The sequence below is a fragment of the Hylobates moloch genome, unplaced genomic scaffold (genome assembly GCF_009828535.3).
Source record: "Hylobates moloch isolate HMO894 unplaced genomic scaffold, HMol_V3 SCAFFOLD_10, whole genome shotgun sequence".
In the NCBI taxonomy this organism is placed as follows: domain Eukaryota; kingdom Metazoa; phylum Chordata; class Mammalia; order Primates; family Hylobatidae; genus Hylobates; species Hylobates moloch.
This window is the reverse complement of record NW_026652285.1, coordinates 31,790,140-31,805,573: the sequence shown is the minus strand read 5'-3', so window position 1 is coordinate 31,805,573 and position 15,434 is coordinate 31,790,140. Positions and strand designations below refer to the sequence as shown.

Below are 15,434 nucleotides of genomic sequence, written 5' to 3'. Positions count from 1 at the left end.
AGAAACTGGAGTCCTGTGGAACATGCTTTGGAAAGTAGGGTTCTAAGATTAGTGTTAAAAAGACAAGCTCTGAAGTTAAATAGACCTAGATTTGAATCCTGGTCCTAAATCTTACTAGCTGAGTGATCCTGAACAAGTTTCTATCTTTCTAAACACTCAGTTTCTTAATCAATAAAGTGGGCCTAATAACATAAGCCTAATTCACAGAATTATTGTTACAAATTCATTAGGTAATGCATGTAAAGATATAGTGCCTAGACATAGTAGTATTCAATAAATGTGGTTACTATAATGATATTATTATTATGGCAAGAGTTGAGATTAAAAAGGAAAACTGTGATGCAGGTACTAAAATTTTCAATGAATAAATGGGGAATTATGGGGAAGTTGTAACCTAATTGCAACAAGGAAGGTGGCTGTAGAAACAGGTTAGGCAAGGATCTAGTAATGGCTTGGAAGTGGCAGAGGGAGCCAGAGAAAACCAAACCTCACTTCTGACCCAGTAATGCATGGGGCATATAAAAGGCATAGTCTCTACCAAAGACGGCTTCAAGGAACAGCCAGGTCCAGTTAAGGTCAGAAGGTAGAGAATATGTTGGTTCTCGTCTCAGATATCAGGTAAAGGCACTGCAGTTTCCCAGAAAGCAAAAACAGTCTGTTGAGAACAAGGGTTGTCTCACAGCATTCAGAGGAGCAGCTAGGGCCAGGGAAGGTCACTCTGGTTTGTAAAGCAACAGTAAGGCCTGTTCTTGGGTAGGGCTTACCATGAAGTTTGAAGAGGGGTCTCAAAAGCTGTGGCTAAGTCTTGAAGTATTCAGGCTTATGTACAGGATTTGCATTGCAACTACATTAGAAACAACCTAAAGATCCATCAACAGGGAGCAGAGTATATAAATTACAACACATCTACAGAAAGAAATACTATATAGCTATTTACAAAGCAGTAGCCCTATTTATACTAACAGAAAAACTATGCAGCTGTTAATAGAGTATGAACTCTATTTATACTAATAAGGAAAAAAATCTCCAAGATAGAGCAATAAATGAAAAAAGCAAGGTGTAGGACAATGTGTGTAATACACACATACAAGTTTTGGGGCACACACATGCTCATAAATGGATGGATTAACTCTGGAATGATTCATGAGACACAAATAACAATAAGATGGGGGAAAAGGAGATGGGGGGGCCTGGGAATCTGAAGTAGGGAAACTGTGCATTATATATTTATAAATATATATCTATATATAATATCCTTTTCAATTTTATATTTTACATTTATTACTTATTCAAAACATTCTTCAGTTTTTTTTAGAAATGCTAGAATGGCAATGGTTAGGGAGAGGAATGAAAAGTTGTGAGAAAAAGGAGGGATTGGAAATTGGTAGTCTCCATGAGAGCAAAGAGTTGAGAAGTTAAGATAGGCAGACATGATCAGAAAAAATTCCAGAGTTTAAGATTATGGAAAGAGTATTTCCCTGGTGCAATTAAGTCTGAATGGTGTGGTTCTCAAAAGCCCTCTCCTTGAGCCTCATTATTTTTCCCCAAGGGACCCATTTTTGAGGCTTCAATTATAGAACAAGAAGGAAGTCACTTTTCTTGGGAGGGAGTAGTAAGTGAGAACGGAACTTTGCAGAAGAGTTTCAATTCATTCTCTTAATGATCGCCCCTAAGAAAATGCTGATCTACCTCTCAGGCTGGTAGCCGTAATGCTACCTCTCCTGAGACTGCTCCATTTAAACCCAGGCCTCCTCATCTATTTGCTGTTCTGTCTCTGCTTACCAAGGCTCTCCTTCCTCAGCTTTCTTCAACAACCCAAGAGCTCCTGTCAAGCCTTCTTCCTGGCCTATCTCCATGCCTTCTCCTGAACTGTCCCTTCCACCTGGAACACCCACCCACCCGCTGCCACCGCAATCTCCGTTTCTAGAGCTAAAGTCTCACCTCCTCCCCCAGATTTTTCTGCAGCTAAGCCAAATAAGGTACAGATTCATATCCACTCCCACCCACACTACCAACATTACTGCCTCATCAGCAATAGCAATGTCATCAAACACTTATTAAGTACATATGGCCATGTACTCAGCCAGCCCAGAAGACACAGAGATGACTCTATATAACCTCTTCCCTCAAGTGGCTGACAATCTTATAGGAATAGCATAAGTGTAGCTAGGTTTCTATGACTCTCAAAGTCTCTTTGATGTAATATTACCTGAAGAAGTATAAGTGACCTATAAACTTATGAGAAATATTCAAATCACAAATAATCAAAGAAATGCAAATTAAACAATGGTATACCATTCTTCTGTCAAATTGGCAAACATTTTCTAAAATGAGAATACTTAACGTTGGTACAGCACATTCAAATACTGAAAGTACAAACCGGAAAAGCTTTTCTGAAAATAAATTAAGAAATTTGTCAGAAGTCTTAAAATATATATATACACCTGAAGCTGAGTGTGATGGCTCATACCAGTAATCATGGTATTGCAGGAGGCCCAGACAGGACGATCATCTGAGGCTAAGAGTTCAAGACCAGCCTGGGCAACGTAGTGAGACCTGGTCTGTATTTTAAAAAATAAAATTAAAAATAAAAATAAAATTTAAATAAAAAAACTTATACCCTTCAACTCAGTAATTTAATCTATTTTAAGTTAAATAATCAGAAATAAAAACAGATGTATGCACAATGATGCTCATCACAGCATTATTCATAATAGTAACAAGAGAAGTCAGGTATGAGGGCTCATGCCTGTAATCTCAGCATTTTGGGAGGTTGAGACAGGAAAATTGCTTGAGCCCAGGAGTTCAAGACCAGGCTGGGCAACATAGGAAGACTCCGTCTCTACAACAAATAAATCAGCCGGGCATGGTGGCACACGCCTGTAGTCCCAGCTACTTGGGAGGCTGAGGCGGGAGGATCACTTGAGCCTGGAAGGTCAAGGCTGCAGCGAGCTGTTATTGTACCACTGCACTGCAGCCCAGGCAGGACCCTGTCTCAAAAGAAAAGAAGAAAAAAGAAAAGAAAGAAACAAGAGGAATATTATAAAATATCTATATGAGAGAATATTTATTAATAATCATTAAATCATGTTTTCAAAAATATTTAATAACCCAGAATAAAGTTCACAAAAACAAAGTGAGAAAAAACAGTTTAAATCCACACATATTATGATCTAAATTCAGTAAATTTATGTTCATGTATATAAAGCTTATATAAGAAAATATAGCTAATGTTAATAGTTAATATTCTGCTATTATTGACTTTAAGTGCTGGGCCTTGGGAATAATTAAAAATAGTATTAATTAGAAGATAAAGAAGCACATGGAGACTTCTGTGGAAATAATGCGGGGCATCTCTCTGGCTGGTTAAGCATCCAAAAAAGGTTAGCTAAACACACTTTGCCAGATTCCATACTGGGCTCTAGAATATCAGCCTTAAAAAGCTTAGCCTGACATTAAAGGATCTTACAAGAAGTACACAGAAAAGTAAGACATAGCAGTAAACAAGTAACTCCATTACATCATCATGCAGTAGAAAAAAATATGCAAAGAGTCTAGAAACTTTACCCCAAAACTGACATCTGACTGGGTTTTAAAAGATGTGAATGAAAAGTTAGCTAAGTGAATTAAGAGAAAGAGCATTCTAAGCATGGGAAACAGCAAATATAAAGTCTCTGAGAATTTTTGAAATATAAATAATTCTATATGTTAGAAGCATTTCACCTAAACAGGATAGCAAAAAGGGGCTAGCAGATAAGTGAAAATCCAAAAGTTCGATACATTATTGATGGGTTAGGAAAGAGAAAACCACTCTTAAGACATTACTAGTGGGGGTATAAATTGGTACACTCTCTATGGGAAGCATATACTTTTGGGGGTAGGCATTAAAGCCACTGACAAATATCCTTCTCTATCTCTTTAGAAGTATGTCATACTGCTCCACTTTAATTAAAACAGAGCTAGCATTCAACCCAGCAATCCCATTACTAGGTATATAATGAAAAGAAAACAAATCATTCTACCAAAAAGATACATACACTCATATATTCATCGCAGCATTATTAACAACAGCAGAGACATCAAATCAACCTAGGTACCCAGCAACAGTGGACTGGATAAAGAAAATGTAGTACATATGCATCATGGAATACTATGCAGCCATAAAAAACAGTGAAATGTCCTTTGCAACAACATGGATGCAGTTGGAGGCCATAATTTTAAGCAAATTAATGCAGGAACAGAAAACCATATATTGCATATTCTCAGTTGTAAATGGGAGCTAGGAGCCAGCCCTATAATCATGCCTGTAATCCCAGCACTTTGGGAGTCTGAGACAAGAGGATTGCTTGAGGCCAGGAGTTCAAGACCAGCCTAGGCAACATACTGAGACCCTATCTCTACACAAGAATTTTTTAATTTGCTGGGCATAGTGGCACATGCCTGTGTTCCCAGCTACTTGGGAGGCTGAGGTGAAGGGTTGCTTGAGCCCAGGAGTTAAGGTTGCAGTGAGCTGTGATCGTGCCAGTGCACTCCAGCCTGGGTGACAGAGTGAGACCCCATCTCAAAAAAATAAAATAATAAAAAGTTTTAAAAAATGAGTGGCATCTAAACATTGGGTACTCATAAAGATGGGAACAACGGACACTGTGGACTACTAGAGGGAGGAAGGAGGAAGGTGGCAGGGATTGAAAAACTACCTGAGTACTATGTTCACTATATGGGTGACAGGATCTATACCCCAAATCTCAGTATCATGCAAAATACCTATGTAACAAACCTGCACAGGTATCCCCTGTATCTAATTTTTTTTTTTTTTTTTTTGAGATAGGGTCTCACTCTGTCACCTAGGTTGGAGTGTAGTGGCCTGAGCTTGGCCCACTGCAACCTCCGCTTCCCAGGTTCAGGCAATTCTCCTGCCTCAGCCTCCCAAGTAGCTGGGATTACAGGTATGCACCACCACACCCGGCTAATTTTTGTATTTTTGGTAAGGACGGGGGTTTCACCATGTTAGCCAGGCTGGTCTCAAACTCCTGCTGGGATTACAGGCATAAGTCACCGCACCCAGCCCTCTGTATCTAAAATATTAATAGAAGTTGAAGTTATTTTTAGAAAGTTAAGTTTGGTTTCATGATTTCCTTTAGCTAGGAAAATATGAGCAAAAGCGACATATGTATTAATAACTTCTGGGTAGAAGTTTTCAGAGCCAAAGTACAACTTGCTATATTTTCTTTCACTTGTTATCTCTCCCTTCCTTTTACCATTGTGACTGGCAGTGTTCCAGGTGTTGGTTGCTCCATCAGCCTGGATTGCAGAGAGAAGACAACTTTAAAGCAAAACTCCTTGATGTGGAGTAAGCGCAAGAAACAAGCCCTTGTTATTTTAAGCCACAGACAAATGGAGGGCAATTTGGCAATATTTATCAAAATTATAAATGCATATCCCCTTGGTATACTTGCACACATGCAAAATGACATATGTACAAGGTTACTCATTTGTAACATGGTTAACAGCAAATGACTGGAAACAACCAAATGAACATCAACAAAGGACTAAACACTTGCAGAACAAATAGTTCATTCAATGGAATATTACGCAGCTATAAAAAAGAATGAAAAATTTTCTTAGAGCTGATATAGAAGGATCTCCAAATGCAAAATCAAGATATTCTCGGTATGTATAATATACCATCTTTCGTATAAAAAGGGGTAAAGAAGCATTAGTATATTCACATTTGCTTGTACTTGCAGACAGATATTCTAGAATGATAAATAGGAAACTAACAAAAAAGATTATCTTGAGTGGAGGGTGAAGGAGTGATTGGGGTGGCGGGGTGGCAGCGGGGCAAAAAAATCATTGGTGTTGTGCTTAACTTCTTTCTCTCCCATAACTTCAACCAATATGTTACTAAATCTCATCTTAAGTATAAATGGTACATTTCTACTTCAATCTTAAACTGTTATCAGAACCCTCTTTAAACTCTGGCTTCTTGTTCTCCTCTTGGACATTTCTAATCAGTTGCCAGTTCACCTGTGTTAAGAATATCTTTACTATTGTTCTCTTATTCCATTAAGTTCTTAGTTACTCTTAGGTAAACCATGCCTCTGTCTGTATGATTCCAAGCTTTGGCAACTGTTTTCAGCTAGTCTTTTTGAGAGACTCTGAATTATCATACTTCTGAAAAAGAAAAGGCCATAACTTAAACTGTGTCTTCTCCAATATATTCTTATTTTTCTAATTCAGAGCTTTCCTTTTATCTGAATAAGGCTAATTACTTTGCTTTATAGGAAGAATTACAAGACCCTTACTTTTAAAAAACTTAGAAATAAAAAATCAGTAAGTATTATGACATTCATTCCATAAACGTTCATTTTAAATGCTTGTTTAGGCCAGGCGTGGTGGCTCATGCCTGTAATCCCAGCATTTTGGGAGGCTGAGCCAGGTGGATCACTTGAGATCAGGAGTTTGAGACCAGCCTGGCCAACATGGTAAAACCCCATCTCTACTAAAAATTAAAAAAAAAAAAAAAAATTAGCCAGGCATGTAGGCCCAGCTACTAGGGCAGCTGAGACATGAGAAGTGCTTGAACCTGGGAGGTGGATATTACAGTGAGCCAAGATCACACCACTGCATTCCAGCCTGGGCAGCAGAGTGAGGCTCCATCTTAAAAAGAAAAAAAAAAAAAAGAAAAAAAAAAAGCTTGTTTAGCCAGATGCAGTGGCTCACACCTATAATCCCAGCAATTTAGGAGGCTGAGATAGGAGGATCGCTTGAGTTCAGAAGTTCAAAACCAGCCTGAGCAACACAGTGAAATTCCATCTCTACAAAGCATTAAAAAAAATTAGCTGGGTGTGGTAGTATGTACCTGTAGTCCTAGCTACAAGGGAAGCTGAGGTGGGAGGATCACTTGAGCCAAGGAGGTTGAGGCTGCAGTGAGCTATGATCATGCCACTGTACTCTAGCCTAAGCCACAAAGTGAGACCTTGTCTCAATAAATAAATAAACAAACATTTGTTTGCCTCAAGTCAGTCTATATCAACGGACTCCCAGTGTTTGCAATTAGGCAGCCCTATCCATGGAAAATTTTTTAGCATGAACCTCTCAACATATGTATATTTATTCATTTAAAAATTATATAGATGTATAACTGCACTAATATACATTATAAAAATTAAAATGTGAAAAGCATAACAAACTTAAAAATTTTTTAATGTTTATTAACAAAAAATTTTTTTGCTGTAACTAAAAATATTCACAGTGATACTTTTTTTAAAACAATGTGATATAATGTGCCTATTTCCTAAATCTTATTTTAATATTTTGTTATAGAATGACTTTAAGGTCTGATTGTACACTCAATTACTTCAATACATGGTTTTCATAGCTGTCACAGCTGAAAAAGATAATGATATATCAAATTTAATGAAAGAAGAGCAATTGCTTCCAACATACTAATTATTCAGAGATTTTGCTAAACTTTGGCTAGTAATTTTTCCTCTTCTCTGATGTCAGCTGTTCTTGCAAAATCGTGAGAAATATTTTCATATTTTTAACAAGTTCAAAACTCATTGGAAATTTTCATTAGAAATATTTTTAATATGTTAATAGTCTCTTTCCAAGATTTTAGAGCATGCAGTTATGAGTTTTTATCAGTAACATTGTTTCTGATAAAAGAACACACACACACACACACACACACACACACATATATATACAAATAGTAGCATTTTCAAATATCTGTATTCAAAATACCTTTTCCAAGCAGCTATCTTTTCAATAAGTACTAAAACATTATCTTCTCCCTGAAGGGTCAAATTAAGAGTGCTCATATGAAGCCAGAACAATTTGAGCACCAAAATAAATGACAGTAATGGATTATAACTCATGTAATAAATTAGAAATGTAAGAGTCATAATGCAATATTGACATAAATAAATGAGAGAAAAGAGAAATCTCTTCCTAAAAATAGATTGCCAACTAATTAATTAATATAGAAAGAATAATAGAAACAGAAAGTTACCCATTGGCAACCATCATTAGTGGTGGTAGATTCAGATAGGAGACGGTTACTTAGCTGGTAGGTAGAGATTTGATAAGGAACAAGATACCAGCATATCTTGAGAGTACTGCACCACAAGGCACTTAACAATCACAAAGGGAAAAATGGTACCTTGTCAGTGGAGAAACCTGGCCAATACAAACTTAACCAACTGATCAAGGCTAACATTATAAATGGTAGGACACATTGACATCAGGTACTTTCTGATGCAATGCTCTGAAAAGAGCACAGCATCATTTTTTGTGTGTAATTCCTGCCGTGGAAGGATGGCCTCAGTCCGGACATGAGGAAACATTGAATGGACCCAAAATGAAGAACATGCTACAAAATGAAAAGCCTATATAATTTAAAACTGCTAAGGATGGGAAACACTGAAGGAAGCTAAAGAGATATCACAACTAAATGCAATGTGTCATCCTGGATTGGATTCTGGATTAGAAAGGAAAAAGGGACATTGTCGGGATGGTTGGCAAAATATGGATAGGGTCTTGATAATAGTGTTGTTATTGTTGTTTGGCAGATTTGGATGGTTGTATCATGGTTATACAGGACAATAGCCTTGTTTATAGGGAAATACAAAGGAAGATTTAGGAATGACAGAATATCATGTCTCCAATTTTCTCTCAAATGATTCAGAAAAAGATTGATCATAATGGAGGGAAGGCAATGAAGTAAATGTGAAATGTGAATAGTTGGAACATCGGGGTGAGGAGACATAGTAGTTCTTTACTGTTTTTGCAACTTTTCCTTAAGTTTGAAATTGCTTCAAAATAAATTAATTTTTAAAATATATGTGCACATATGTGAGCACGATTGTGCTTTTAATATCTGCCAGATATTATACTACTGACAGCCAATTGTCATTAAACATGTAACTTCAATAAATCAGTATATCAAAAAGATACCTGCACCCATATGTTTATTGCAGCACTATTCACAGTAGCAAAAATATTATGGGCTGAGTATAGTGGCTCACACCTGTACTCTCAGCACTTTGAAAAGCCAAAGTGGGAGGATCGCTTGAGGCCAGGAGTTCAAGACCAGCCTGGGCAATACAGCAAGACCCTGCATCTACAAAAAAAAAACAATTTTTTTTTTTTTTAATTAGCCAGGCATGGTGATGCATGCCTGTAGACCCAGCTACTAAAGAGGCACAGGTAGGAGGATTGGTTGAGCCTAGGAGTTCAAAGCTGCAGTGATCACACCACTGCACTCCAGCTGGGCAAAAGAGCAAGACCCCAACTCAAAAAAAAAAAAAAAAAGGGAAAAAGATATGGAATCAACCTAAGTGTCCATCAACAGATGTTTGGCTTTTAAAAATGTGGTGTGCAACATATCCATGTATCAAAACTGCACTGGTACCTCCTAAATTTATACAGAAAAAAAAGTACCTTCTGCCTAAAGACTGCCTACCTCCTAACACACAGATAAAGACACTTCAAACTTGTAACGCTGAAAATGAAAAATATTTATCTTTGTTTTTACAATTTTTTTACGTTGTTTCAGATCTTAGTGTGCTGATACTTTGGGACTTAAACTGGCAAATTCCATAGATATTTTTGTACCCTGTTTTGGCCCCTACAGATCAGCCAGTATGAACTGGCTAGGTAAGGGAGACAACTATCCTAAGGGGCTTGAAATCGTTTCTTGCCCTAAACTCACCCTAAACTCAAACGGCTTCAAAGAGACAATGAACAGTACTTGAAAATAAGCATCTAACTTTACGGTCAGGCTCTCAGCCCACTAGGTCTATTTGATTTCCATTAATCAGCACAGAAGAAAGCCACTGGCCACTTCCCATCCCTTAAAGCTCTGGCTTAATTGTCATGCATTCCCAGAAGCACACTGTAAGAAGATGACTAATCACTGATTGCTTCTCCAGCACCATATGTCTCCCAATTTCAAAGGAAAAATTGTCCCAACCAGTACCAGAACAGATTTCCTACCTCCTGCAGCTGGAGTTGAACCTTGGTAACTGCTCGGATCCAATGTGCTCTGGCTTGGGTAAATGGTGAAGATGCATTCTCCTCAGGAAAACTTGTAACAGAGAAAAAGTACATTTCTTAAAAATAGCCAAGGCCACAAGGTGACACTGCTCAAGGCAAGACTGCCAAATGTCTAAAATAAAATGGTTTGTACTCATGCCTACACTTATTTAGTGATTCAGGCTACTAAAACAGCATAGTACTTGAATATCCAATGTGAAAACAATTCCTCTCTAAAACGATAACTCCTTTTGGCTTCTCATCTGTTCCCTCTTTTATTTATTTATTTATTTATTTTGAGGCAGGGTCTTACCCTGTTGCCCCGGCTGAAGTGCTGTGGCATGATCACGGCTCACTGCAGCCTTAATCTCCTGGGCTCAGGCAATCCTCCCACCTCAGCCTTCCAAACAGCTGGAACTACAGGTGCATGCCACCACACCCAGCTAATTTCTGTACTTTTTGTAGAAACGGCGTTTCACCATGTTGCCCAGGTTTGTCTTGAACTCCTGAGCACAAGCAATCTGCTCACCTCGGCCTCCCAAAGTGCTGGGATTACAGGCGTGAGCCACTGCGCCTCATCTGTTCCTTCTTTTCCTTCTTTTTTCATTTACCCAATGAGCAGCATAGTACTGAATACTCAATGTGAAAATAATTCATCTCTAAAATGACAATTCCTTTTAGCTTTTCATCTGTTCCCTCTTTTCCTACTCGTTTTTGTCATTTACCCAGTGTGGTAGCTCCCTGGAACGGTCTGGGATCAGGACTCTAGAGGCAATAGAGCCCTGAGTCAATACGTTGTATAGAAACCATGCAGAGAGGGGTGGAATAAGCCTTTCAACTCCTCTCACTGCACTTCTTAAAACGATCAGTTCCCTTGGGGATTTTGCATAGCATCCTTAGGGCAGAATTTTGTTCCTGCAAACCCTTCATGCTCTACTAAGTATTTCAGAAGGCTTACCCCTTCCTTTTTACATGAAAAGTGCCAAGAAAGAAAGAAAAAAAAAAAAAAACACAGCCCTTTTACTGCCATGATCTTGTTCCTTGAGCTGCTTCTAGAACAACCTCAGTAAAATAAACAATACACAACAAAATACCTTTGAGACAGAAACACTACCTTGCATTAGAACAACTCATTATCCACATTATTAATTAGAATAGTGGTTAATTCTTGGCAACAATGTTTCTCCTTTCTCTCTTTGAGGTCTACAGCCAATTCAGCAGACAAGTGTCCACCATCTAGACATGTTAAAATACATGGTCGTTTCTGATACCAACTAAATGTGTCAACTGTTCTAAAACATTTGTGGGCACTTCTGGCCAAGGTAGAACTGGGTTTCACTCTCACAGCTAGGACCTGAGAGGACACAACCAGCAGAGAAGGACAAGGACTCGTGCTGGGCACTTCTGCTTCTCCACCAGGAACTCTGCCCTGATAACAGTGACTGCCAAGTCTAAGGTCTATGGGGAGCCAGAGTCAGTTTTTCAGTGAGTCATCAACCCAATAAGAAGCCTGGTCCACAGCTCACCTCCTGGATGTCCCATCTATTAGATGAGCTACCAGAGATGACTAAAAACCAAAAAAGGGAAGAAGAGAGAAAGTAAGTTAATATCTTCAGAAAGGTTTGCGACTCATCTATTAATCCAGTGGTAAAGCAGAAGCACCAGCCACTCCCTAATTTTTACCATGTAATCCTCATTCAGTGCTCTGGTGTTTCAGTGAGAGGCTTTATTATTAGATCTTGAAATCTGAAACTCTAAGTCACACCCATCCCTTATCACTCTACCCCAGTGGGCAACTGTCTCCACCAGGGGAAATCTGTCAGGAGACAGTTTTAGTTGTTACAACTGAGGGTTGCAAGGATTGCTACTGGCATCTAGTGTGTAGAGGCCAGTGATGCTATTAAACATCCTATAATATACACGACAAAGAATCATCTGGCCCAAAATGTCACCAGTGCTGAGAATGAGAACTCTGGCTCTGCTCCAACCTATCAGCTATTCTAACCAATTTAGCTCAGTAATAACATTCAGACTCTGTACTCAGCTTCATTATGAGATGTTAAAGAGGATACATTTTAAATTTTTCTTCCTATGGATACAAATTGGTAGACACATTGCTAGGCCCTGAGGAGGCTGAGGGGTGGGTTAAATCTGACTTCTAGATCAATTCTTTCTTAACTGTATCCTAGGTTTCTCAGCCAGGGAAAAACAAAACAAAATGTTCACCAAAAAAGTTACAACAGAAATCACTGTTATTTTCCAATGGGATTTTCCCTAAGTTCCTCCTAATTGCCTGGTATTTTCAGGCTGATTTCTGATCCTCTAGCCCATACCAGCAGAATAGGTATCAGGTCACTGTTCTGAGTACTTCAACACACATACACATATACCTGTACATAAGTACATGCACACACACTGACCCTGACCGACACCTTTGAACAAGTTTGGGCCAGAGGTCAAAGTAGCATTCTTAATAGGTTAAGAAGTCAGCCAAAGTACCCACAACAGCCCCAGTGGATGAAATAACCTGGCTCGAGTCAGTTCCTGACTCAGAGGCTGCCATATACAAGGTCAGCTAGTAAGCTATGAACTGCAGACTCAAGAAGTCCTGGTACACTGCAGCTCACTAACTACAAAGAACCCAAGTGCTGGCCGGGTGCACTGGCACACTCCTGTAATCCCAGCACTTTGGGAGTCTGAGGCAGGTGGATTGCTTGAGCTCAGGAGTTCAAGACCAGCCTGGGCAACATGGTGAAGCCTTGTCTCTACAAAAAATACAATTAGCCAGGTGTGGTGGTGCACATCTAGTAGTCCCAGCTACTCAGGAAGCTGAGGTGGGAGAATTGCTTGAGACCAGGCTGTCGAGGCTGCAGTGAGCCAAGATCGTGCCAGTCTGGGCAACAGAGTGAGACCCTATCTCAAAAACAAACAAACAGAAACCCAAATATTCTTCAGAGATCTCCAAAATATCTTGGAAAGTACACCATAAATCAAAGGAAGCAATACAGAGTTGAGCCTGGAGGTGTTAACTACCACCATACCCAGCTGCAGGGAAACAAATGACAATCACTTATTTTCAGCAATACCACAGGGCAGGTACTGAGGAAGCCATGTGAGCTCCTCAAGGCAGCTGTTGCCTACCTCTCCTGGGGACCTAGGAAGTGGTCTTTTTGCAGCACCAGATCTGGGGCAGGGTGGGTTGTGGCATCTTCTTTCGTCTCCTTGGGTTCACATGCTGCCTCCTTCTCTGCTTGACCTGTCACCTCCAAGGGTTTCTCTTGTTCTCCAAAACCTGCTTGGCCATCTCTGGACAGGCTGTGAGAGCTGTGGCAAGAATGAATCGAGTCCCTCTCCTGATGGTCGTCATCTTGTTCATGATACTGGTCTAGTTCACTTAGCTGAGAGCTTCCTTGACTCACATTACAGGAGGAGCCATACCTACTGCTGCTGGTGGGGCTATGAGAATGAGAGAAAGACAGATAAGCAAATAAATGCAATCAAGGACCAGGACAAAAGCATGGAGACATCCAGGAAATAATGACTACATCAGTAGCAAGAATCAAATAGGAGGTTCTTGGGAAGAGAGGACCAAACTTCATAATCTAGAAGAATTAGTCTCTATTCAGCAAAAACACAACAGGAAAACAACACGACATGCTGGGTTCTCCAACAACACTTAACCTCAGCTCTGCACTTGACTTTGAAGGATATTTTATCTTAATAGGCGATTTGTGAGTAGGATTAAAAATTATTAAAATGGCCTGTTACTTATTCCTAAAATTCTTTATTCAGTCTTCTAAAGAAGCTTGTCCAGTGGCTGTGATTAATCTTTCTTTAATTTCCACACAGTAAAATGGAATGAATGAATTCCACTCTTTTTCTATTACTTATTACATTGAGGTCATCATTTCTTCCTCTACAATTGTAAATGTGTATGCCTGTACCTTAGGATGAGCAAAGGAGGGCAGATATATTCCTTCAATTATCATCTCAGTTTCCTCATCTGCAAGATGAATTAATAGAACCCATTGGAAGATAGAGGCCAGGATCAAGAGATTACACAAACGAATGGTCTCATCAACATAAATGCTACAATGATATCCCTGGCAGCACAGGAAGTGTCCCAAAGATGAACATCTATAACAGAGCTTCTTTCAGGGCAAGGCTCAGTTTTGGAAAGAGTGGACAAAGTCCAACTCCAGGAGCTGGGTCAGAGCCGTATTCATGCATTTCTGTATCTGAAGACCAGCAAGCCAATCTATTCTCAATCACCTGTATTCCCATATCTAGAAAGTTATGAGAGAAAGCAGTTGTAGCAGAGAATGTGACAGTGGCAAGAAGGGCAGAGTGGTGGAAAGAAGAGCAGTATCTAGAAGTTACTTCCTTGAGTCTTATGGCCCTATCATCTAAGGGCTTCAGGTCTTTTGAAGAATTGTCTTACCACAGAGTCAAGCCTTTAACTAAAGGGCTTGTGTTCACCCTTGGTCAAAGAAGACAAATCACTGTTATTTTCCAATGGGATTTTCTCTAAAGTTCCTCCTAATTACCTGGTATTTTCAGGCTGATTTCTGATCCTCTAGCCCATGCCAGCAGAATAGGTACCAGGTCACTGTTCTGAGTAGTTCAACACACAAACACATATACTTGTACATAAGTATACACACACACACACACACACACACACACACTGACCCTGACCAACCCCTCTGAACAAGTTTGGGCCAGAGGTCAAGGTAGCATTCTTAATCTGTACTGTATGGTACTGCTTCTTAGAGGAAATAATAGTACCCTCTGCAGATGGATCCTGTACACTGCTCGAGACTGAAGAACTAGAGCAAAGGACAGCTCTGAGTTCCTGTGAAGATTTTACTCAAAGCATTTATCAGACATCAGCCTTGAGGGTAGTAAAAGGCAAAGATGATACCCTGGAAGAAACTATGCAAATCTGTATGGAATAGGATATGGGAATACAGACTATCCCAAGGTATCCTTTGCACTTTGTATTTTACTTAATACACTCATTGCCACTGAAGAAAGCATCTTAGAAGACTTGAAAAAACAAAGCAAAATAGGTCTATCCCCATCTCCTACAAGATATAAGTGCCTAAGGCCCAAGGAAGCATCCTAGCCTATATGTAGTTGTAGTTAATATATACCACCAACTACTTACTACCTCTTCCTGCCTTCCTTTCTCCATTTCACCTTATACAAGGCAGAGCAAACCAGAATGAGTAAATATCGGGTGCCCAGCCTTTGCTTTAAGCAGGAAGCTCCTTGTTCCAATAAATGAATTACATTTGGCAGAGAGAGAAGAGGAGGAGGAAAGTACCCACACATTGAGTTCTTGTTATTTAACCCCTAATTAACATGAAGCTCGGGTACTAGGAAAGACA

The 15,434-nt window shown here is 39.4% G+C and overlaps 1 protein-coding gene across 5 annotated transcripts in view; it reads right to left on the bottom strand.

Moving 5' to 3' along the window:
* UNC13B (unc-13 homolog B) overlaps window positions 1-15,434 on the bottom strand; it is a 165,889-nt gene that overhangs the window by 69,753 nt on the left and 80,702 nt on the right. For all 5 annotated transcript variants that reach the window (XM_032164079.2, XM_058445500.1, XM_032164081.2 and 2 more), the window contains 2 exons: window positions 13,183-13,497; window positions 10,003-10,093 (listed from right to left, as the gene is read on the bottom strand). In XM_032164079.2, coding sequence (XP_032019970.1) covers window positions 10,003-10,093; window positions 13,183-13,497 — 406 coding nt within the window. The remainder of the gene's footprint in view (window positions 1-10,002; window positions 10,094-13,182; window positions 13,498-15,434) is intronic.